Source organism: Nerophis ophidion, linkage group LG18, assembly GCF_033978795.1.
Source record: "Nerophis ophidion isolate RoL-2023_Sa linkage group LG18, RoL_Noph_v1.0, whole genome shotgun sequence".
NCBI classification, from domain to species: Eukaryota; Metazoa; Chordata; class Actinopteri; order Syngnathiformes; family Syngnathidae; genus Nerophis; species Nerophis ophidion.
Window position 1 is genome coordinate 43,029,636 of NC_084628.1, and position 23,210 is coordinate 43,052,845.

The 23,210-nt window shown below is 42.9% G+C and overlaps 1 protein-coding gene across 5 annotated transcripts in view; it reads right to left on the reverse strand.

The window, feature by feature from the left end:
* The window catches only part of sipa1l3 (signal-induced proliferation-associated 1 like 3), a 213,458-nt gene that overhangs the window by 79,323 nt on the left and 110,925 nt on the right, over positions 1–23,210 (reverse strand). For all 5 annotated transcript variants that reach the window (XM_061878158.1, XM_061878159.1, XM_061878161.1 and 2 more), the window contains 2 exons: positions 10,743–11,407; positions 5,083–6,031 (listed from right to left, as the gene is read on the reverse strand). In XM_061878158.1, coding sequence (XP_061734142.1) covers positions 5,083–6,031; positions 10,743–11,201 — 1,408 coding nt within the window. In that variant the 5' untranslated portion in view covers positions 11,202–11,407. The remainder of the gene's footprint in view (positions 1–5,082; positions 6,032–10,742; positions 11,408–23,210) is intronic.

The window sequence follows — 23,210 nt, forward strand, 5'->3', positions numbered from 1 at the left end:
AGTGCATGTCTTTGCAGGTGGGAGGGGCCTATCCCCAGGTGCATGTCTTTAGAGGTGGGAGTACCCTGAGGGAACCCACGCAGTCACGGGGAGGACATGCAAACTCCAAACAGAAAGATTCCGAGCCCGGGATTGAACCCAGGACTACTCAGGACCTTCGTATTGTGAGGCACATGCGTTAACCCCTGTTTCACCGTGCTGTAATGTTCTATATTTTCAATGCAACATTTTTAATGTTGGTGTTGTTTACTTGAGACATATTGCCATCACGGTGCAGCCTACACTTGTCTCTTATGTTTGACTGCCATCTACTGGTCAAAGTTATCATTACACCATGTACCAAATAACATTGCTTCGAGGTGGGTAAGCTCAATTAAGCTTGTTAAAGTACCAATGATTGTCACACACACATGAGGTGTGGTGAAATGTGTACTCTGCATTCGACCCACCCCTTTGTTAACCTGCTGGGAGGTGAGGGGAGCAGTGAGCAGCAGCGGTGGCCGCGCCCGGGAATAATTTTTGGGTGATTTAACCCCCAATTCCAACACTTGATGCGGAGTGCCAAGCAGGGAGGTAATGGCTCCCATTTTTATAGTCTTTGGTATGACTCTGCCGGGGTTAGAACTCACAACCTACCCATCTCAGCGCGGACACTCTAACCACTCGGCCACTGAATAAGCTTATTTCTTACATAAGGCGCACTGTTGAGTTTTGAGAAAAAAACGAGGATTTTAAGTGCACCTTGTCGTCCGGAAAATACGGTATCCCTGCAAAAACCGACATCAATCTCTAAAGGATATCACCACATGGGCTCAGGAACACTTCAGAAAACCACTGTCACTAAATACAGTTTGTCGCTAAATCTGTAAGTGCAAGTTAAAGCTCTACTATGCAAAGCCAAAGCCATTTATCAACAACATCCAGAAACGCTGCCGGCTTCTCTGGGCCCGAGATCATCGAAGATGGACTGATGCAAAGTGGAAAAGTGTTCTGTGGTCTGACGAGTCCACATTTCAAATTGTTTTCGGAAATACTCGACATGGTGCCATCCGGACCAAAGGGGAAGCGACCCATCCAGACTGTTATTGACGCAAAGTTGAAAAGCCAGCATGTGTGATGGTATGGGGGTGCATTAGTGCCCAAGGCATGGGTAACTTACACATCTGTGAAGGCACCATTAATGCTGAAAGGTACATACAGCTCCTCTCTGAGCTGCTACCTTACCGTGGTAGAGGAGTTTGCGTGTCCCAATGATCCTAGGAGCTATGTTGTCTGGGGGTTTTCATGCCCCCTGGTAGGGTCTCCCAAGACAAACAGGTCCTAGGTGAGTGATCAGACAAAGAGCAGCTCAAAGACTTCTATGGAATTACAACGAAATGAACCCAGATTTCCCTCGCCCGGACGTGGGTCACCGGGGCCCCGCTCTGGAGCCAGGCCCGGAGTTGGGGCACGATGGCGAGCGCCTGGTGGTCGGGCCTGTTCCCATGGGGCCCGGCCGGGCACAGCCCGAAGAGGCAACGTGGGTCATCCCTCCAATGGGCTCACCACTCATAGGAGGGGCCATAGAGGTCGGGTGCATTGTGAGCTGGGCGGCAGCCGAAGGCAGGGCACTTGGCGGTCCGATCCTCGGCTACAGAAGCTAGCTCTTGGGACGTGGAACGTCACCTCACTGGGGGGGAAGGAGCCTGAGCTAGTGCGCGAGGTAGAGAAGTTCCGGCTGGATATAGTCGGACTCACCTCGACGCACAGCAAGGGCTCTGGAACCAGTTCTCTCGAGAAGGACTGGACCCTCTTCCACTCTGGCGTTGCCGGCAGTGAGAGGCGACGGGCTGGGGTGGCAATTCTGGTTGCCCCCCGGCTCAAAGCCTGTACGTTTGAGTTCAACCCAGTGGACGAGAGGGTAGCTTCCCTTCGCCTTCGGGTGGGGGGACGGGTCCTGACTGTTGTTTGTGCTTACGCACCAAACAGCAGTTCAGAGTACCCACCCTTTTTGGGTACACTCGAGGGAGTACTGGAAAGTGCTCCTCCGGGTGATTCCCTTGTCCTACTGGGAGACTTCAACGCTCATGTTGGCAACGACAGTGAAACCTGGAGAGGCGTGATTGGGAAGAATGGTCGCCCGGATCTAAACCCGAGTGGTGTTTTGTTATTGGACTTTTGTGCTCGTCACGGATTGTCCATAACAAACACCATGTTCAAACATAAGGGTGTCCATATGTGCACTTGGCACCAGGACACCCTAGGCCGCAGTTCCATGATCGACTTTGTAGTTGTGTCATCGGATTTGCGGCCTCATGTTTTGGACACTCGGGTGAAGAGAGGGGCGGAGCTTTCTACCGATCACCACCTGGTGGTGAGTTGGCTGCGATGGTGGGGGAGGATGCCGGACAGACCTGGCAGGCCCAAGCGCATTGTGAGGGTCTGCTGGGAACGTCTGGCAGAGTCTCCTGTCAGAGAGAGTTTCAATTCACACCTCCGGGAGAACTTTGAACATGTCACGAGGGAGGTGCGGGACATTGAGTCCGAGTGGACCATGTTCCGAACCTCTATTGTCGAGGCGGCTGATTGGAGCTGTGGCCGCAAGGTTGTTGGTGCCTGTCGTGGCGGTAATCCCAGAACCCGTTGGTGGACACCAGCAGTGAGGGATGCCGTCAAGCTGAAGAAGGAGTCCTATCGGGTTCTTTTGGCTCATAGGACTCCGGAGGCAGTGGACGGGTACCGACGGGCCAAGCGGTGTGCAGCTTTAGCGGTCGCGGAGGCAAAAACTCGGACATGGGAAGAGTTCGGGGAAGCCATGGAAAACGACTTCCGGACGGCTTCGAAGCGATTCTGGACCACCATACGGCGCCTCAGGAAGGGGAAGCAGTGCACTATCAACACCGTGTATGGTGCGGATGGTGTTCTGCTGACTTCGACTGCGGATGTTGTGGATCGGTGGAGGGAATACTTCGAAGACCTCCTCAATCCCACCAACACGTCTTTCTTTGAGGAAGCGGTGCCTGGGGAATCTGTAGTGGACTCTCCTATTTCTGGGGCTGAGGTCGCTGAGGTAGTTAAAAAGCTCCTCGGCGGCAAGGCCCCGGGGGTGGATGAGATCCGCCCGGAGTTCCTTAAGGCTCTGGATGCTGTGGGGCTGTCTTGGTTGACAAGACTCTGCAGCATCGCGTGGACATCGGGGGCGGTACCTCTGGATTGGCAGACCGGGGTGGTGGTCCCTCTCTTTAAGAAGGGGGACCGGAGGGTGTGTTCCAACTATCGTGGGATCACACTCCTCAGCCTTCCCGGTAAGCTTTATTCAGGTGTACTGGAGAGGAGGCTTCGCCGGATAGTCGAACCTCGGATTCAGGAGGAACAGTGTGGTTTTCGTCCTGGTCGTGGAACTGTGGACCAGCTCTATACTCTCGGCAGGGTTCTTGAGGGTGCATGGGAGTTTGCCCAACCAGTCTACATGTGCTTTGTGGACTTGGAGAAGGCATTCGACCGTGTCCCTCGGGAAGTCCTGTGGGGAGTGCTCAGAGAGTATGGGGTATCGGAATGTCTTATTGTGGCAGTCCGCTCCCTGTATGATCAGTGTCAGAGCTTGGTCCGCATTGCTGGCAGTAAGTCGGACACGTTTCCAGTGAGGGTTGGACTCCGCCAAGGCTGTCCTTTGTCACCGATTCTGTTCATAACTTTTATGGACAGAATTTCTAGGCGCAGTCAAGGCGTTGAGGGGTTCCGGTTTGGTGGCCACGGGATTAGGTCTCTGCTTTTTGCAGATGATGTAGTCCTGATGGCTTCATCTGGCCGGGATCTTCAGCTCTCACTGGATCGGTTCGCAGCCGAGTGTGAAGCGACCGGAATGAGAATCAGCACCTCCAAGTCCGAGTCCATGGTTCTCGCCCGGAAAAGGGTGGAGTGCCATCTCCGGGTTGGGGAGGAGACCCTGCCCCAAGTGGAGGAGTTCAAGTACCTAGGAGTCTTGTTCACGAGTGGGGGAAGAGTGGATCGTGAGATCGACAGGCGGATCGGTGCGGCGTCTTCAGTAATGCGGACGTTGTATCGATCCGTTGTGGTGAAGAAGGAGCTGAGCCGGAAGGCAAAGCTCTCAATTTACCGGTCGATCTACGTTCCCATCCTCACCTATGGTCATGAGCTTTGGGTCATGACCGAAAGGATAAGATCACGGGTACAAGCGGCCGAAATGAGTTTCCTCCGCCGGGTGGCGGGGCTCTCCCTTAGAGATAGGGTGAGAAGCTCTGCCATCCGGGAGGAGCTCAACGTAAAGCCGCTGCTCCTCCACATCGAGAGGAGCCAGATGAGGTGGTTCGGGCATCTGGTCAGGATGCCACCCGAACGCCTCCCTAGGGATGTGTTTAGGGCACGTCCAGCTGGTAGGAGGCCACGGGGAAGACCCAGGACACGTTGGAAAGACTATGTCTCCCGGCTGGCCTGGGAACGCCTCGGGATCCCCCGGGAAGAGCTAGACGAAGTGGCTGGAGATAGGGAAGTCTGGGCTTCCCTGCTTAGGCTGCTGCCCCCGCGACCCGACCTCGGATAAGCGGAAGATGATGGATGGATGGATGGATGGTACATACAGGTTTTGGAACAACATATGCTGCCATCTAAGCGCTGTCTTTTTCATGGACGCCCCTGCTTATTTCAGCAAGACAATGCCAAGCCACATTCAGCATGTGTTACAACAGTGTGGCTTCGTAAAAAAAGAGTGCGGGTGCTTTCCTGGCCCGCCTGCAGTCCAAACCTGTCTCCCATGGAAAATGTGGCGCATTATGAAGCGTAAAATACGACAGCGGAGACCCCGGACTGTTGAAGGACTGAAGCTCTACATAAAATAAGAATGGGAAAGAATTCCACTTTTAAAGCTTCAACAATTAGTTTCCTCAGTTCCCAAACGTTTATTGAGTGTTGTTAAAAGAAAAGGTGATGTAACACAGTGGTGAACATGCCCTTTCCCAACTACTTTGGCACGTGTTGCAGCCACGAAATTCTAAGTTAATTATTATTTGCAACACAATTTCCCAACTTCTATGGAAACGGGGTTTGTACATTGACACTGGATCATGAAGTACTTGTGTGTGTTACCTTTCCCATGGAAGTAGTTCCTGTAGTACCTGGCCCCCAGGTCAACATGCTCTATGCTGTACTCCTTAAGTCTGTCCAGGCGTGTGACCTGCTCTTCTATAGGCACTTCCAGCACAGAGATGCTGGCGTTACTTCTCCTCAGCCAACCGCTGGCTCCATCGCCGCCTCCCTCGCCTCGCTCTGCTGACGAACTGAGGAAGCTGATGTTGCGCTCGCCGTGACCCCCGGTCTCGTTGAGGAAGTGGGGGCAGCTGAGCAGCAGCGGGCCTGAGCTGTGAGCTCTGGGAGGAAGCTCCGCAGGGTCCGCGGCCAGAGAGGACATGGTTGAGCTGGCGTCCAGACCCATAGTTAAGTCCTCGATGCTGGCGTACACGGGTTCAGTTAAGGATCTGGATACGGACATGGACACCGAGGCAGCTGATGCCCCTGTGGCTGTGTTCCTTCTCTGGGTCACGAAGCCTCGCTGGGCTGCAGCCTCATGAAGGTCAAAGAGGATGCTCTGTGCATCGTAGTGGACGAAGCTCTTAGGGCACACCCAGGCTTTGTAGGCTGCTTCTGATGAACCCCGTCCCCCGTCCTCGGTCATCTCCCCTCTCCCTCCGTCCTGCTCCACTCGACCGGCGCTGCGGAGTTTCCGGAATAACGAGGATGTCCCCAGTGAAGACTCGGTCCCGCCACTTTTCTTCCTGACTCGCTCGCCTCCGTCCTTCCTGTGCTCGTCCCCGGGCGAGGGAGCGCCGGAGAGGGTCGTGGTCGGGGCGGGGTCCGCGGCATACAGCAGGTCTTTGAGGCGCGTGGGGGCGCAGCTGCGCTGGTCCGGCCTCTCCTGGTGGAACTGGGTGAGGATGTCGAAAAAGCTTTGGTCAGGGATGCCCTGGATGTCGATGGAGGAGGTGCTGCCGTACTCTCTGAACAAGGTCCCCATCGCTCCTCCGCCACGGACCTCCACCTGCAGACAGGTGCATGACGCTTTTAGCCGGGATGAAAAGAAAACTCAACCGGAATAAACAAATGAAGTTTACAAAGCCGTCAGAGGATAAGCGTGAAAGTAGGGCTGGGTTATATATCCACTTTGTAAGATCCATCCATATATTTTCAAACAAGATATGAATATGAAAATATTGAATATCAATATAATTTCACATTAAAAGGACCAAACATTGCTTATTTGTTGTGTTCCTTGTTCTCGCTACTAAATCCCTCCCCTTCCTCCTTCCAAGACATGCTTGCAAGTATAAGAACATCCATGATTGGTTGGTTGTTTACTATGATGAGTCACCATTGGTTGAGATTAGGATGCACCGAAATGAAAATTTGTGGCCAAAGCCGAAGCCGAATAAAATTTAAACGCTTGGCTGAAGGCCGAATACCGAATAATGAATGCAGTTTTTCACAATTTTTTAAATATTGCATAAATAGCCTAGAATAAATATTTAGACATGTTTTTCAAATAAAGTAATTTTTTATTGAATATCATCCATCCATCCATCCATTTTCTACCGCTTATTCCCTTTCGGGGTCGCGGGGGGCGCTGGCGCCTATCTCAGCTACAACCGGGCGGAAGGCGGGGTACACCCTGGACAAGTCGCCACCTCATCGCAGGGCCAACACAGATAGACAGACAACATTCACACTCACATTCACACACTACTAAATTGGCCCTAGTGTGTGAATGTGAGTGTGAATGTTGTCTGTCTATCTGTGTTGGCCCTGCAATGAGGTGGCGACTTGTCCAGGGTGTACCCCGCCTTCCGCCCGACTGTAGCTGAGATAGGCGCCAGCGACCCCGAAAGGGAATAAGCGGTAGAAAATGGATGGATGACATTTTTTTTAATATTCCAGTAGTCTTTGCCTTTCAAAAAAAGCACAATTTTTCATTTATATTAGGCCTTCAAACAAAACATGCATTCCAAAAAAAAAATAAAGTGCATTAAAGTGGATAAACCCACAACAAATGAATTATTGTTCTTTTGGCAAAAGTCTGCTTAGCCACAGTAGATATGCTAATAATGTAAACAGAAGGCTCAAGTAAATCTCAATAAGTGTGTGCTTGTAACCTCATACACTTATACAGGTAGCCTACACAACAGGCTAATAATGTAAACAGAGGCCCCACTAAATCTCAATAAGTGTGTGCTTGTAACCTCATACACTTATACAGGTACACAACATATCCCAACGTCACCGCGTCAAAAAATTGCGTCACACGCCACTATTCGGCCTTGTTTTTAACTCATTCCACCGAAGGCCGAATGTAGCCTTTTTTGCCATATTCGGCCGAATATATTCGGTTACCGATTAATCGGTGCATCCCTAGTTGAGATTAGGGCAAAACATTAGAGACAGGCCAATCAGAGGCAAGATAGGGCGGGTCATGGAACCAGGAAGGGAAATCACAAGACGACGAGAGACCATGAATTGATTAACGTGGACCCCGACATCAAAAAGTTGAAAAACTTATTGGGGTGTTACCATTTAGTGGTCAATTGTATGGAATATGTACTGAACTGTGCAATCTACTATCAAAAGTTTCAATCAATCAATCAAAGAGTCGAAGAAGAGGGTGATTTATGTGTTAAAAAAGCTAGTGGAAGATGGCAAAGGATTTTCTTCTTTAGATGTTTCTTTTAGCGATGTAGACCAGGTGCAGGAAACCCGCAATGCGTCAACTTGGTGGCATTTGGACACATTTTGGGGGTAATTTATTTGATAAAATCCAACACCAAGAATTGACATTTGAAAGGCAATTTAAAATCAATAAAGAATAGTGAACAACAGGCTGAATAAGTTTACGTTATATGACGCAAAGTCATTTATGTTCATTTCCATGGCAACTACCTGGGCGTGGAGACGTAACTGTACGGTTGACAAGCCTCTCCCGGCAGCACGTTGTTCATTTGTGAATTCGTTCCTCGAGCTGCGGCCACCGAGCTTTTAGTCCACGATTAGCTTTTGTAGTTTTCTTCATTTCAGTAAGAATAGCCTCCGCTTTTCGCCAGTTGCTTATAAGTTTCTGGCTTCCTCCAAACTTTCTTTCTGCTGTTCGATTGCCGTTTTCTGCCGCATATTTCACTACGTCCAGCTTGAAATCTGCAGTAAGTGAGTTCCTTTTCGCTGCCATTTTTGTTCAGCCTTTCTCAGTTTTTATAAGTGACTGCCAATGCTGAAATGATCCATTTTCAGAGGTACGGAAGTAGTAGCAGGTAGCATTTTTTTTTCACAATGCACTCATGCCATGACACACCCCCGGCAAATATTTATTTGTTGACGTGTGTGTGTGTGTGTGTGTGTGTGTGTGTGCGTGCGTGCGTGCGTGTGTGTGTGTGTGTGTGTGACGACTGCTGATATATGCCCAGTCTCTTACGTGAATGAGATAAAAAATATTTTTAGATATTTTACGGTAATGTGTTAATAATTTCACACATACGTTGCTCCAGGGTATAAATTTCACCCCTGACCAAACTATGAAAAATACTGTGATTTATAATCTGAATAATACGGTACATTGTTGACTGGGAATTAAAAAGTGCCTGCCTGTAGATGTATTTTTTATCTTAGTTTGATACATTTTGTATTATTTGCACTTTATTTATTTTACGTAGAAAGAATAGTTATCTATTTTCTTTATGTTATGTAATTCTGTGCTACTTAAAGTGTTTATTTTCAGTGCTGTTAATACCCATCTGGACTAACTGGCTTAATAAAAGTGTTTACAGTACACTTGTCATTCACTTCAATTAAACTGAATCTCGCTAAAAAATTAATATCTTCATATGTATACTTTCACCGGAAAATATATCGAGATATATATCGAATAGCGAGTTTAAGTAAAAATATATCGAGAGATGTTCCTTTTGACTGTACATGTACTGTAAATGTATTTATATTATTCACATGTGAATAATGCTGTATAAGAGACTGTATTTGTTATTCACATGTGAATAATGCTGTATAATAGACTGTATTTCTGTTATTCACATGTGAATAATGCTGTATAATAGACTGTATTTCTGTTATTCACATGTGAATAATACTGTATAATAGACTGTATTTCTGTTATTCACATGTGAATAATGCTGTATAATAGACTATTTACATTATTCACATGTGAATAATGCTGTATAATAGACTGTATTTCTGTTATTCACATGTGAATAATGCTGTATAATAGACTGTATTTCTGTTATTCACATGTGAATAATGCTGTATAATAGACTGTATTTCTGTTATTCACATGTGAATAATGCTGTATAATAGACTGTATTTATATTATTCACATGTGAATAATGCTATATAATAGACTGTATTTATATTATTCACATGTGAATAATGCTGTATAATGGACTGTATTTATGTTATTCACACGTGAATAATGCTGTATAATAGACTATTTATATTATTCACATGTGAATAATGCTGTATAATAGACTGTAATTATGTTATTCACATGTGAATAATCCTGTATATTATTTATATTATTCACATGTGAATAATGCTGTATAAGAAACTGTATTTATATTATTCACATGTAAATATTACTGTATTGTAGATTATTTATATTATTCACATGTGAATAATGCTGTATAATAGACTGTATTTATATTATTCACTTGTGAGTAATGCTGTATAGTAGACTGTATTTATATTATTCACATGTGAATAACGCTGTATAATACACTGTTTTTATGTTATTCACATGTGAATAAAGTTGTATAAAAGACTATATTATTCACATGTGAATAATGATGTAATAGACTATATTTATGAATATTCACATGTGAATAATGCTGTATAATAGACTGTATTTATATTATTCACATGTGAATAATGCTGTATAATAGACTGTATTTATATTATTCACATGTGAATAATGCTGTATAATAGACTGTATTTATATTATTCACATGTGAATAATGCTGTATAATAGACTGTATTTATGTTATTCACATGTGAATAATGCTGTATAATAGACTGTATTTATGTTATTCACATGTGAATAAAGTTGTATAAAAGACTATATTATTCACATGTGAATAATGCTGTATAATAGACTGTATTTGTTATTCACATGTGAATAATGCTGTATAATAGACTGTATTTATGTTATTCACATGTGAATAAAGTTGTATAAAAGACTATATTATTCACATGTGAATAATGCTGTATAATAGACTGTATTTGTTATTCACATGTGAATAATGCTGTATAATAGACTGTATTTATGTTATTCACATGTGAATAATGCTGTATAATAGACTGTATTTATGTTATTCACATGTGAATAAAGTTGTATAAAAGACTATATTATTCACATGTGAATAATGCTGTATAATAGACTGTATTTGTTATTCACATGTGAATAATGCTGTATAATAGACTGTATTTATGTTATTCACATGTATAAAATACATAAGTGTTTATTGTGAGCAAACTGTAGTGCTGAATTTCCCCCAGGGATACAAAAAGTACTTTCTATATTGTATTCCATATACTTTTTCCTTCACATCGGCCAGCCCTAGGGGAAAGCTGCAGTCTCATTGAGCCAGCAGGATAACTCCAGCAGTTAGCGCTACTTTCATTTCTGCCGATTTTGAAGTTTAAAGCTAGAAAGCCTAAAAAAAAACGCATGCTTTGATCTATGACACATAGGAAGACCTCACCTCGTTCTCATCCTGTTCACTCAGGGTCACCTCGCTGTTGGAGCGCTGCCTCAGCGGCGGGAAGACACGTAAGCCGAGGGGCGAACTTCTCTCAGCGGCAAAGCCACCGCCTCTAAACTCCACATCTTTGGACCATCGCCGCGGCAACCTGGCCAGGCCGCCACGCACCAACCTGACGTCCGATGACGAGACGGACGTGGCGCGGGCGTCGCCGTTGTGATTGCTGCTCATCTGTCCGTTTTCCAGCAGCGACTCTCTGGAGTGGGCCCGGCGGGGGGGCCACTCGGCGATCCGAGCACGGACGCCCATTTTGGGCACCGAGATGCGCGAGGGCGGCGTGCTGGCATCGGCGGGGACCAGGTGGCCATTGGGGGTGTGGCGAAACAACGCTCCGTCACCTCCCCTGTCCAGGAGGTCTGAGGAAGTGCAGGTGACCCCTCTGTCTCTGTAGTTGTTCATGGCACCCCCGGGGAGCTCAGGGCGATACGGAGGCCAGGCGGGCAAGGGGCTGGCATCCCATGTCAGGACGGATGCGAGAATGTTCTGTTGTCCGTGTGCCAGCCTCCAGGGTCCAAATACATCACTGTGAGGCGCAGGGATCACTTTACCAATCCAGCCTGGAGACAATGTATCCTTCTTTGGTGATTTTTAAGTCCGATACAGATCTGTGGAAGGAAAATAAAGCAGGACGTAAGCCAGGGGTCAGCAACCTTTTTGAAAGCAAGAGCTACTTCTTGGGTACTGATTAATGCCAAGGGCTACCAGTTTGATACACACTTAAATAAATTGCCAGAAATAGCCAATTTGCTCAATTTACCTTTAATAAATAAATCTATATATATATAAAAAATGGGTATTTCTGTCTGTCATTACGTTGTACATTTTTTCCCTTTTACAGAAAGTTTTTTTTAGAGAATAAATGATGAAAAAAACCACTTAATCGAACGGTTTAAAAGAGGAGAAAACAGGAAAAAAAAGAAAATTTTATTTTGAAACATAGTTTATCTATAATTTCGACTTTTTAAAATCTGAAATTCAACCGAAAAAAATGAAAAGAAAAACTAGCTAATTCGAATATTTTTGAAAAAAATAAAAAAACGGATTTATGGAACCATCCATCCATCCATTTTTTACCGCTTATTCCCATTGGGGTGGCGGGGGGCGCTGGTGCCTATCTCAGCTACAATCGGGCAGAAGGCAGGGTACACCCTGGACAAGTCGCCACCTCATCGCAGGGCCAACATGTGTGTAATGCAGTATTATTTTACAATGGGCCATGCGGGCCCTAATAAAGATTTCTCCACATAGAAGTAATCATCAACTTAAAGTGCCCTCTTTGGGGATTGTAATAGAGATCCATCAACTTACTTCTAAACATTTCTTCACAAAAAAAGAAATATTTAACATCAATATTTATGGAACATGTCCACAAAAACGGCGGGCGGTGTTGATGACTGGGACCCCGACTTAAACAAGTTGAAAAACTTATTGGGGTGTTAGCATTTAGTGGTCAATTGTACAGAATATGTACTGTACTGTGCAATCTACTAATAAAAGTCTCAATCAATCAATCAATCAAAAAAAGCACTTTATATGTAGAAAAGTTTTGTTAAGAAACCATTCTGAGCCTTAACTTATTTATTTTTTATTTTATATGTTATATATGTATTAACCCTGGCAATGGACCCTGTGTGTGTTTATGTATGTAAAGCCATTGTTTACAAATTTGGTAAATAAATAACCAAAAACATTTACATTTTGTTGTTTTCTTACTGTACCGAAAATGAACCGAACTGTGACCTCTGAACCGAGGTACGTACCGAACCAAAATTTTTGTGTACCGTTACACCCCTAGTAGTCATGGAAACAAAACAAACAAAGAAGTGCAAAAACAGGAACCGAGTGTCCAAAAAAACAAACAGCACGTGGCCAAACAAAAACATGATTAACAAACATGACATTAACAAAATACGGTGAGTTCAAGGACCGCCAAAATTAGTAGGACAAAACGGTGCTGGCCAAATACTCTCATCAGAGAATCATGTTTGATATAAACTCTGGGATTTATAATAATTAAGGAGGTTTGTGAGATGTTGTCCTCCTACACAAACACTAATAAAACACCCCCGCCCATCTTTTTCTATTTTCATATATTTTTTAAATAAGTGAAGTGAAGTGAATTATATTTATATAGCGCTTTTCTCTAATGACTCAAAGCGCTTTTACATACTGAAACCCAATATCTAAGTTACATTTAAAGCAGTGTGGGTGGCACTGGGAGCAGGTGGGTAAAGTGTCTTGCCCAAGGACACAACGGCAGTAACTAGGATGGCAGAAGCGGGGATTGAACCTGCAACCCTCAAGTTGCTGCCACGGCCGCTCTACCAACCGAGCTATGCCGCCCCAAATAGCTCCAGGGAGCCACAAGGATGGTGCTAAAGAGCCACATGCGGATCTGGAGCCGCAGGTTGCAGACCCCTGGACTAGATGAGAAGGTGCAGGCAGGGATATGAGAGGATTTCTCCCGTCGAGGCTAATCTTCTGAAAGCTGACACGGGATGTTATTATCACTCACACCGTGCACTGGTAAACACTCTTGTACCCACGGGCACAAAGTCTCTGCAGATTGAAACTAGCACACCACTTGGCTGTTATCAGAAAAATGCAAAAAAGGGTAAAATTGCACGAGAGTATTGAACTAAAACTTGTGGCGAAGCATCTTGAGGCATTAGGACTGAGGTGAGGAGAGTGCGTGTCCTGGTGTTGATTGGTTTAGTGGGAAGACTCAGGTGTCCTCAGCAGGGTTCACATTAGGGCTGGACGATACGGCCTTTTATTGATATCTGGATATTTTTTGACCATGTGACGATACAGCATATATATGTGGATATGTTGCCTTAGCCTTGAATGAAGACTTGATGCATATAATGACAGCAGTATGATGATTCTATGTGTCTACATTCAAACATTCTTCTTCATACTGCATTCATATATGCTACTTTTAAACTTTCATGCAGAGAGGGAAAAACTGCATTAAAACAATTATCATTTCCAAAACAGAAAGTGCAAGATTGTCAGAGACATTTTAAAACAAGCTATGAGTGCACTTTTGTGCATGATGTCACTAAAACGACATATCAACATTTCACTAAATTAAAGTGCACTTTTTGTACGGAACGCCACTACAATAGTTTAAAACAAATAAAGTGCACTTTGGTGCGTGATGTCACTAAGATGACATATCAAAACTACACTCAATTAAAGTGCACTTTTTGTACAGAACGCCACTACAATAGTTTAAAACAAATAAAGTGCACTTTTGTGCATGTCACTAAGATGACATATCAAAACGACACTAAATTAAAGTGCACTTTTTGTACAGAACGCCATTACAATAGTTTAAAACAAATAAAGTGCACTTTTGTGCATGATGTCACTAAGATGACATATCAACACAACACTAAATTAAAGTGCACTTTTTGTACAGAACGCCACTACAATAGTTTAAAACAAATAAAGTGCACTTTTGTGCATGATGTCACTAAGATGACATATCAAAACAACACTCAATTAAAGTGCACTTTTTGTACAGAACGCCGCTACAATAGTTTAAAACAAATAAAGTGCACTTTTGTGCATGATGTCACTAAGATGAAATATCAAAACAACACTAAATTAAAGTGCACTTTTGTACAGAACGCCACTAAAATAGTTTAAAACAAATAAAGTGCACTTTTGTGCGTGATGTCACTAAGATGACATATCAAAACAACACTAAATTAAAGTGCACTTTTTGTACAGAACGCCGCTACAATAGTTTAAAACAAATAAAATGCACTTTTGTGCATGATGTCACTAAGATGACATATCAAAACAACACTAAATTAAAGCGCAGTTTTTGTACAGAACACCACTACAATAGTTTAAAACAAATAAAGTGCACTTTTGTGCATGATGTCACTAAGATGACATCGAAACGACACAAATTCAAAGTGCACTTTTTGTACAGAACGCCACTACAATAGTTTAAAACAAATAAAGTGCACTTTTGTGTGTGATGTCACTAAGATGACATATCAAAACAACACTAAATTAAAGTGCACTTTTTGTACAGAACGCCACAACAATAGTTTAAAACAAATAAAGTGCACTTTTGTGCATGATGTCACTAAGATGACATCAAAACGACACAAATTCAAAGTGCACTTTTTGTACAGAACGCCACTACAATAGTTTAAAACAAATAAAGTGCACTTTGGTGCGTGATGTCACTAAAACGACATATCAACATTTCACTAAATTAAAGTGCACTTTTTGTACAGAACGCCACTACAATAGTTTAAAACAAATAAAGTGCACTTTGGTGCGTGACGTCACTAAGATGACATATCAAAACTACACTCAATTAAAGTGCACTTTTTGTACAGAACGCCACTAAAATAGTTTAAAACAAATAAAGTGCACTTTTGTGCATGTCACTAAGATGACATATCAACACAACACTAAATTAAAGTGCACTTTTTGTACAGAACGCCATTACAATAGTTTAAAACAAATAAAGTGCACTTTTGTGCATGATGTCACTAAGATGACATATCAAAACGACACTAACTCAAAGTGCACTTTTTGTACAGAACTCCACTACAATAGTATAAAACAAATAAAGTGCACTTTTGTGCATGATGTCACAAAGATGACATATCAAAACGACACTCAATTAAAGTGCACTTTTTGTACAGAACGCCACTAAAATAGTTTAAAACAAATAAAGTGCACTTTTGTGCATGTCACTAAGATGACATATCAAAACGACACTAAATTAAAGTGCACTTTTTGTACAGAACGCCATTACAATAGTTTAAAACAAATAAAGTGCACTTTTGTGCATGATGTCACAAAGATGACATATCAAAACAACACTCAATTAAAGTGCACTTTTTTTACAGAACGCCACTACAGTAGTTTAAAACAAATAAAGTGCACTTTTGTGCATGATGTCACTAAGACGACATATCAAAACAACACTCAATTAAAGTGCACTTTTTGTACAGAACGCCACTACAATAGTTTAAAACAAATAAAGTGCACTTTTGTGCATGATGTCACTAAGATGACATATCAAAACGACACAAATTCAAAGTGCACTTTTTGTACAGAACGCCACTACAATAGTTTAAAACAAATAAAGTGCACTTTTGTGCATGATGTCACTAAGATAACATATCAAAACGACACTAATTCAAAGTGCACTTTTTGTACAGAACGCCACTACAATAGTTTAAAACAAATAAAGTGCACTTTTGTGCATGATGTCACTAAGATGACATATCAAAACGACACTAAATTAAAGTGCACTTTTCGTACAGAACGCCACTACAATAGTTTAAAACAAATAAAGTGCACTTTTTTGCATGATGTCACTAAGATGACATATCAAAACGACACTAAATTAAAGTGCACTTTTCGTACAGAACGTCACTAAAATAGTTTAAAACAAATAAAGTGCACTTTTGTGCATGTCACTAAGATGACATATCAACACAACACTAAATTAAAGTGCACTTTTTGTACAGAACGCCATTACAATAGTTCAAAACAAATAAAGTGCACTTTTGTGCATGATGTCACTAAGATGACATATCAAAACGACACTAACTCAAAGTGCACTTTTTGTACAGAACTCCACTACAATAGTATAAAACAAATAAAGTGCACTTTTGTGCATGATGTCACAAAGATGACATATCAAAACGACACTCAATTAAAGTGCACTTTTTGTACAGAACGCCACTAAAATAGTTTAAAACAAATAAAGTGCACTTTTGTGCATGTCACTAAGATGACATATCAAAACGACACTAAATTAAAGTGCACTTTTTGTACAGAACGCCATTACAATAGTTTAAAACAAATAAAGTGCACTTTTGTGCATGATGTCACAAAGATGACATATCAAAACAACACTCAATTAAAGTGCACTTTTTTTACAGAACGCCACTACAGTAGTTTAAAACAAATAAAGTGCACTTTTGTGCATGATGTCACTAAGATGACATATCAAAACGACACTAACTCAAAGTGCACTTTTTGTACAGAACGCCACTACAATAGTTTAAAACAAATAAAGTGCACTTTGGTGCGTGATGTCACTAAGATGACATATCAAAACAACACTAAATTAAAGTGCACTTTTTGTACAGAACGCCACTAAAATAGTTTAAAACAAATAAAGTGCACTTTTGTGCATGATGTCACTAAGATGACATATCAAAACAACACTAAATTAAAGTGCACTTTTGTACAGAACGCCACTACAATAGTTTAAAACAAATAAAGTGCACTTTTGTGCATGATGTCACTAAGATGACATATCAAAACAACACTCAATTAAAGTGCACTTTTTGTACAGAACACCACTACAATAGTTTAAAACAAATAAAGTGCACTTTTGTGCATGATGTCACTAAGATGACATATCAAAACGACACAAATTCAAAGTGCACTTTTTGTACAGAACGCCACTACAATAGTTTAAAACAAATAAAGTGCACTTTTGTGCATGATGTCACACAAGATATTTCAAGTGAGCCAGTACAGGCGTAATGTGATCAAACTTTAACACAAGAGGTAAGAAAGGAAAAAAACTAATAATTGAAATAAACAGAATACTATCCAATAAAAATAATAAGCAGTCCTGTACAATATATAAAACACTATAGAAATACAAAATACTGGACAATATACAGAACAAGACAAGAGTACCGAAGTAATAAATAACAATCAGTGTCGGACGTATTGCACTGGAAGGGTAGTATTGCACAGTAGGGTATTAGGGCAGGATAGGGGTGAATTATTATTATTATAAGTTAGAGCAGGGGTAGGGAACCTATGGCTCTAGAGCCAGATGTGGCTCTTTTGATGACTGCATCTGGCTCTCTGATCAATCTTAACATTGCTTAACACGATAAGTAATGAATAATTACGCTGGTAATCACAGTGTTAAAAATAACGTTCAAATTACAAAACATTCTCATACATTTTAATCCAACCATCCGTTTTCTACCGCACCTGTTCAAGATGTCGCATTAATGGTAAGAAGTATTATATTTCTTATTGGTTAAATTTTGAATAACAATGTTATTAAAAAGAATAAGATACTTATTGTACTCTAAAAACGTTGGTCTTGTCTATGGTGTGGTTTGATTTCCCGCGGTGCAAAGCGATTGGAACGGACATGGCGTGAAGGTAATGACATCTTTAATCTTAAATCAAAAATATTACAAAAACAAAGGGTATAAACAAAAGGCGCTCTCCGTTGAGGTTAAAAACTTGGCTATGAAAACTAAAACTCGCACAATGGGAGAACTATGAACATAAAATAAAACGTACAAACTATGGAATGAAAAACTTACTTAGACCGAGAAAGAGCATGGATCATCGGCATGGATAACATAGGTGTGTAGGAGGTGATAGAGGGTGAGGTCGCCAGGCTGACTGCCTGGCAACTGCAGGCTTAAATAGTGACAACAGGTACATGAGATCAAGTGAATCAGGTGCGTGAGTCGTGAAAACAGGTGAACTGATTGGGAGTCATAGAAATAAAAACAAACCAGGGTGTGCAAAAACAGGAACTAATAGAGTCAAAAACAGAACATAACTAAACAGAACATGATCACAAAGACATGACGGGTCTTACTTAAAAATGCACGCATTTAGTTGTATTCAGTGTTTAAAAAATATCATACGGCTCTCACAGAAATTCATTTTGAAATATTTGGCTTTCATGGCTCTCTCAAACAAAAAGGTTCCCGACCCCTGAGTTAGAGTGATGATCAGGGTTGATTAGTGGAATGTCTTGCTTCATCAATGGGTTTCGGGGTCCATCAGTTGTGTTGTCAATGAGAAGGTGTACAAACTTTCGGCTGTCTTAGTCTATACAGGAATTATTATGTCCACTATGTTTGGGTCCCGCTTCGGTGTGTTTCACTAAAATGTTTGTTCGTTAGGAAACTCAACTGTGGTTTGTGATGCGTAATACACTTAGTAGTCCACTCTCCAGGGATGCCCAGATCCCATGACTGCATAACTCAAACCAACAACATTCCTTTCAACAGAAAAAGTATAAGCATATAGTGAAGGAAAGTCAGTTTCTGCTCGTCCAGAGAGCTGTCCTGTGATCCAATATCAGGCTCAATCCCAGATTATCCTGCCGCAGCTGCAGGCGCTGCAGAATGGCTTCATTATGTGCCGTACTTAGAATGTGCCAAAGAGAGTCAGAAGGTCGGATCTTTACCAAGGACCTCTCTCATGGAAGTCTGCAGCAGACAGCTCGGAAGGAAGTACACCTGACTGTCGGCCATATGTTACATGTTAAAGGGGAACATTATCACAATTTCAAAAGGGTTAAAAACAATAAAAATCAGTTCCCGGTGGATTGTTGTATTTTTTTAAGTTTTTTTCAAAATTTTACCGGTCTCGGAATATCAATCAATCAATGAATGTTTACTTATATAGCCCTAAATCACTAGTGTCTCAAAGGGCTGCACAAACCACTACGACATCCTCGGTAGGCCCACATAAGGGGAAGGAAAACTCACACCCAGTGGGACGTCGGTGACAATGATGACTATGAGAACCTTGGAGAGGAGGAAAGCAATGGATGTCGAGCGGGTCTAACATGATACTGTGAAAGTTCAATCCATAATGGATCCAACACAGTCGCGAGAGTCCAGTCCAAAGCGGATCTAACACAGCAGCGAGAGTCCCGTTCACAACGGAGCCAGCAGGAAACCATCCAAAGCGGAGGCGGATCAGCAGCGCAGAGATGTCCCCAGCCGATACACAGGCAAGTAGTACATGGCCACCGGATCGGACCGGACTCCCTCCACAAAGGAGAGTGGGACATAGAAGAAAAAGAAAAATATCCCTGAATAAAGCTTTAAAGTGCCTTATTTTCGCTATTTGCGAAACCACTATCCATTTCCCTGTGACGTCACACAGTGCTGCCAATGTAAACAAACAATGGGAATACCAAAGCAAGATATAGCGACATTAGCTCGGATTCAAACTCGGATTCCAGCGATTTAAGCGATTCAACAGATTACGCATGTAATGAAACAGATGGTTGGAGTATGAAAGTATTGAAGAAGAAACTGAAGCTATTGAGCGAATAGCTATTGACGCTATTCATAGCCATAGCATGGCCGAATAGCTGCGTTAGCATCGCCGGTAAAATGTGCGGACCAAACGATCAGGACTTTCGCATCTCGTGACACTGGAGCAACTTAAATCCGTCGATTGGTAAGTGTTTGTTTCGCATTAAATGTGGGTGCAAGGAAACGTAATATAGTTGCAAATGCATCTACAGGTTATCCATACATCTCTGTGCCATGTCTGCTTTAGCATCGCCGGTCAAATGTGGAGACACTCTGGCACATTCAATGGGGGTCTGGCGGCAGATTTCTTGCCAGTGGTGCAACTTGAATCCCTCCCTGTTAGTGTTGTTACACCCTCCGACAACACACCCACCAGGCATGATGTCTCCAAGGTTCCAAAAAATAGTCAAAAAAATGGAAAATAACAGAGCTGAGATTCCGGTGTTTGTAATGTGTTGAAAATGAAAATGGTGGGTGTGTTACCTCGGTGACGTCAAATTCTGACATCATCGCCTCCAGCGCGATAAACAGAAAGGCGTTTAATTCGCCAAAATTCACCCATTTAGAGTTCGGAAATCGGTTAAAAAAATAGATGGTCTTTTTTCTGCACCATCAAGGTATATATTGACGCTTACATAGGTCTGCTGATAATGTTCCCCTTTAAGATGTTTAGTAGGGCTGAAACGCTGCAAGTATTTACAGGATTTTTCAGTACGGGACATTTGGTACGGTACGGAAGTGTACCAAGTTCCTGCACGGCGCACCTTAGACTAGCTGCGATCATTGCATTTAAGTCTCGTCTTAAAACTCATTTGTATACTCCAGCCCAGGGGTGTCAAATTCATTTTAGTTGGGGGGCCACATGGAGAAAAATCTACTGGTAAAATCACGGCACGATAACTTCAAAATAAAGACAATTTCAGATTGTTGTCTTTTTAAAAAAATAGAACAAGTCTCACCTTAAAACTCATCTGTATACTCTAGCCTTTAAAGAGACCTCCTTTTTAGACCAGTTGATCTGCCGCTTCTTTTGTTTTTTCTCTTATCTCCCCCCCTCCCTTGTGGAGGGGGTCCGGTCCGATGACCATGGATGAAGTACTGGCTGTCCAGAGTCGAGACCCAGGATGGACCGCTCGCCTGTGTATCGGTTGGGGACATCTCTACGCTGCTGATCCGCCTCCGCTTGAGATGGTTTCCTGTGGACGGGACTCTCGCTGCTGTCTTGGATCCGCTTTGAACTGAACTCTCGCGGCTGTGTTGGAGCCACTATGGATTGAACTTTCACAGTATCATGTTAGACCCGCTCGACATCCATTGCTTTCGGTCCCCTAGAGGGGGGGGGTTGCCCACATCTGAGGTCCTCTCCAAGGTTTCTCATAGTCAGCATTGTCACTGGCGTCCCACTGGATGTGAATTCTCCCTGCCCACTGGGTGTGAGTTTTCCTTGCCCTTTTGTGGGTTCTTCCGAGGATGTCGTAGTCGTAATGATTTGTGCAGTCCTTTGAGACATTTGTGATTTGGGGCTATATAAATAAACATTGATTGATTGAACAAGCACATTCTCAAAATGTACAAATCATAATGATGTTGGGTTTTTTTTTACACTTACATGTTGCGGTTAATAATATTCTATCTTTATTTTCCATTCTTTATACTTTCTGAATAAATGTGATGATGTTCATCAGTCAACTTATTGTTGTTAATTTTCAATTTATCATGATAAAAAAATATCAAAATCAAACTACAGGATGTTATTTATGTAGTTTGCTCATTTTCCTCAACTGGTGCACTAACATGAAGTGTTTTTTGTTTTATTTTACATATGTAACTGTGGAGGGAGGTGTGGCCAGCACGCCTGCAAAAGCAAAGGTCACCGCCTCTGTCAATAGTGCTGAGGACGAGCACCAACGGATGGGGGCGGGGCATGTGCTGACGGCGAGACACAGCTGACGTGATTAGATTTGCCAGGTGGCACGTGTTAATCTAATCTCATGTTGTCTTTAACAGTGAGCGGCCGAGAGCAGGGGCGGAGAGAGGATACGGACGTGACTGAAAAGTCACGTTCTGCAGGAGAAAGACTTTGGTAAAATCTATCTGCATTAAAAACTTTGTTAAAAACTGCACGCTTGGCTTCTGTGCCGTATTTACAGTGGAACCGATCCGAGGCAACGTCCACATTAACATCATCTACAAAGACACAAAGAATTGTTATTGCGCCATCCAGTGGACACAATTAGAACAGCAGTTCATTTCATTCAAAAATGTTGGCTCATTTTTACACTTTGCAAACTCATCCCGTGGGCCGTATAAAACCTGTTCGCGGGCCGTACGTTTGACACCCCTGCTCTAGCAGTTAAATAGACCCCCTTTTTAGACCAGTTGATCTGCCGTTTCTTTTCTTTTTCTCCTCTGCCCCCCTCTCCCTTATGGAGGAGGTCCAGTGGCCATGGATGAAGTTCTGGCTGTCCAGAGTCGGGACCCAAGATGGACCGCTCGCCTGTGTATCGGTTGGGGACATCTCTGCGCTGCTGATCTGCTTCCGCTTGGAATGGTTTCCTGCTGGCTCCACGATGGACGGGACTCTCGCTACTGTATTGGATCCACTATGGACTGGACTCTCGCCGTTATGTTGGATCCACTATGGACTGGACTTTTACAATATCATGTTAGACCCGCTCGACATCCATTGCTTTCGGTCTCCCCTGGGGGGGGGTTGCCCACATATCAATCAATCAATCAATCAATCAATGTTTACTTATATAGCCCTAAATCACTAGTGTCTCAAAGGGCTGCACAAACCACAACACAAACCACTACGACATCCTCGGTAGGCCCACATAAGGGCAAGGAAAACTCACACCCAGTGGGACGTCGGTGACAAGGATGACTATGAGAACCTTGGAGAGGAGGAAAGCAATGGATGCGGTCCTCTCCAAGGTTTCTCATAGTCACTGTCACCGACGTCCCACTGGGGTGAGTTTTTCCTTGCCCTTATGTGGGCTCTGTACCTTCACTCTCACTTTCCTCATCCACGAATCCTTTATCCTAGCTCAAATTAATGGGGAAATCGTCGCTTTCTCGGTCCGAATCGCTCTCGCTGCTGGTGGCCATGATTGTAAACAATGTTCAGATGTGAGGAGCTCCACAACCCGTGACGTCACGCGCACATTGTCTGCTACTTCCGGTACAGGCAAGGCTTTTTTAATAGCTACCAAAAGCTGCAAATTTTATCGTGGATGTTCTCTACTAAATCCTTTCAGCAAAAATATGGCAATATCGCGAAATGATCAAGTATGACACATAGAATGGTGCT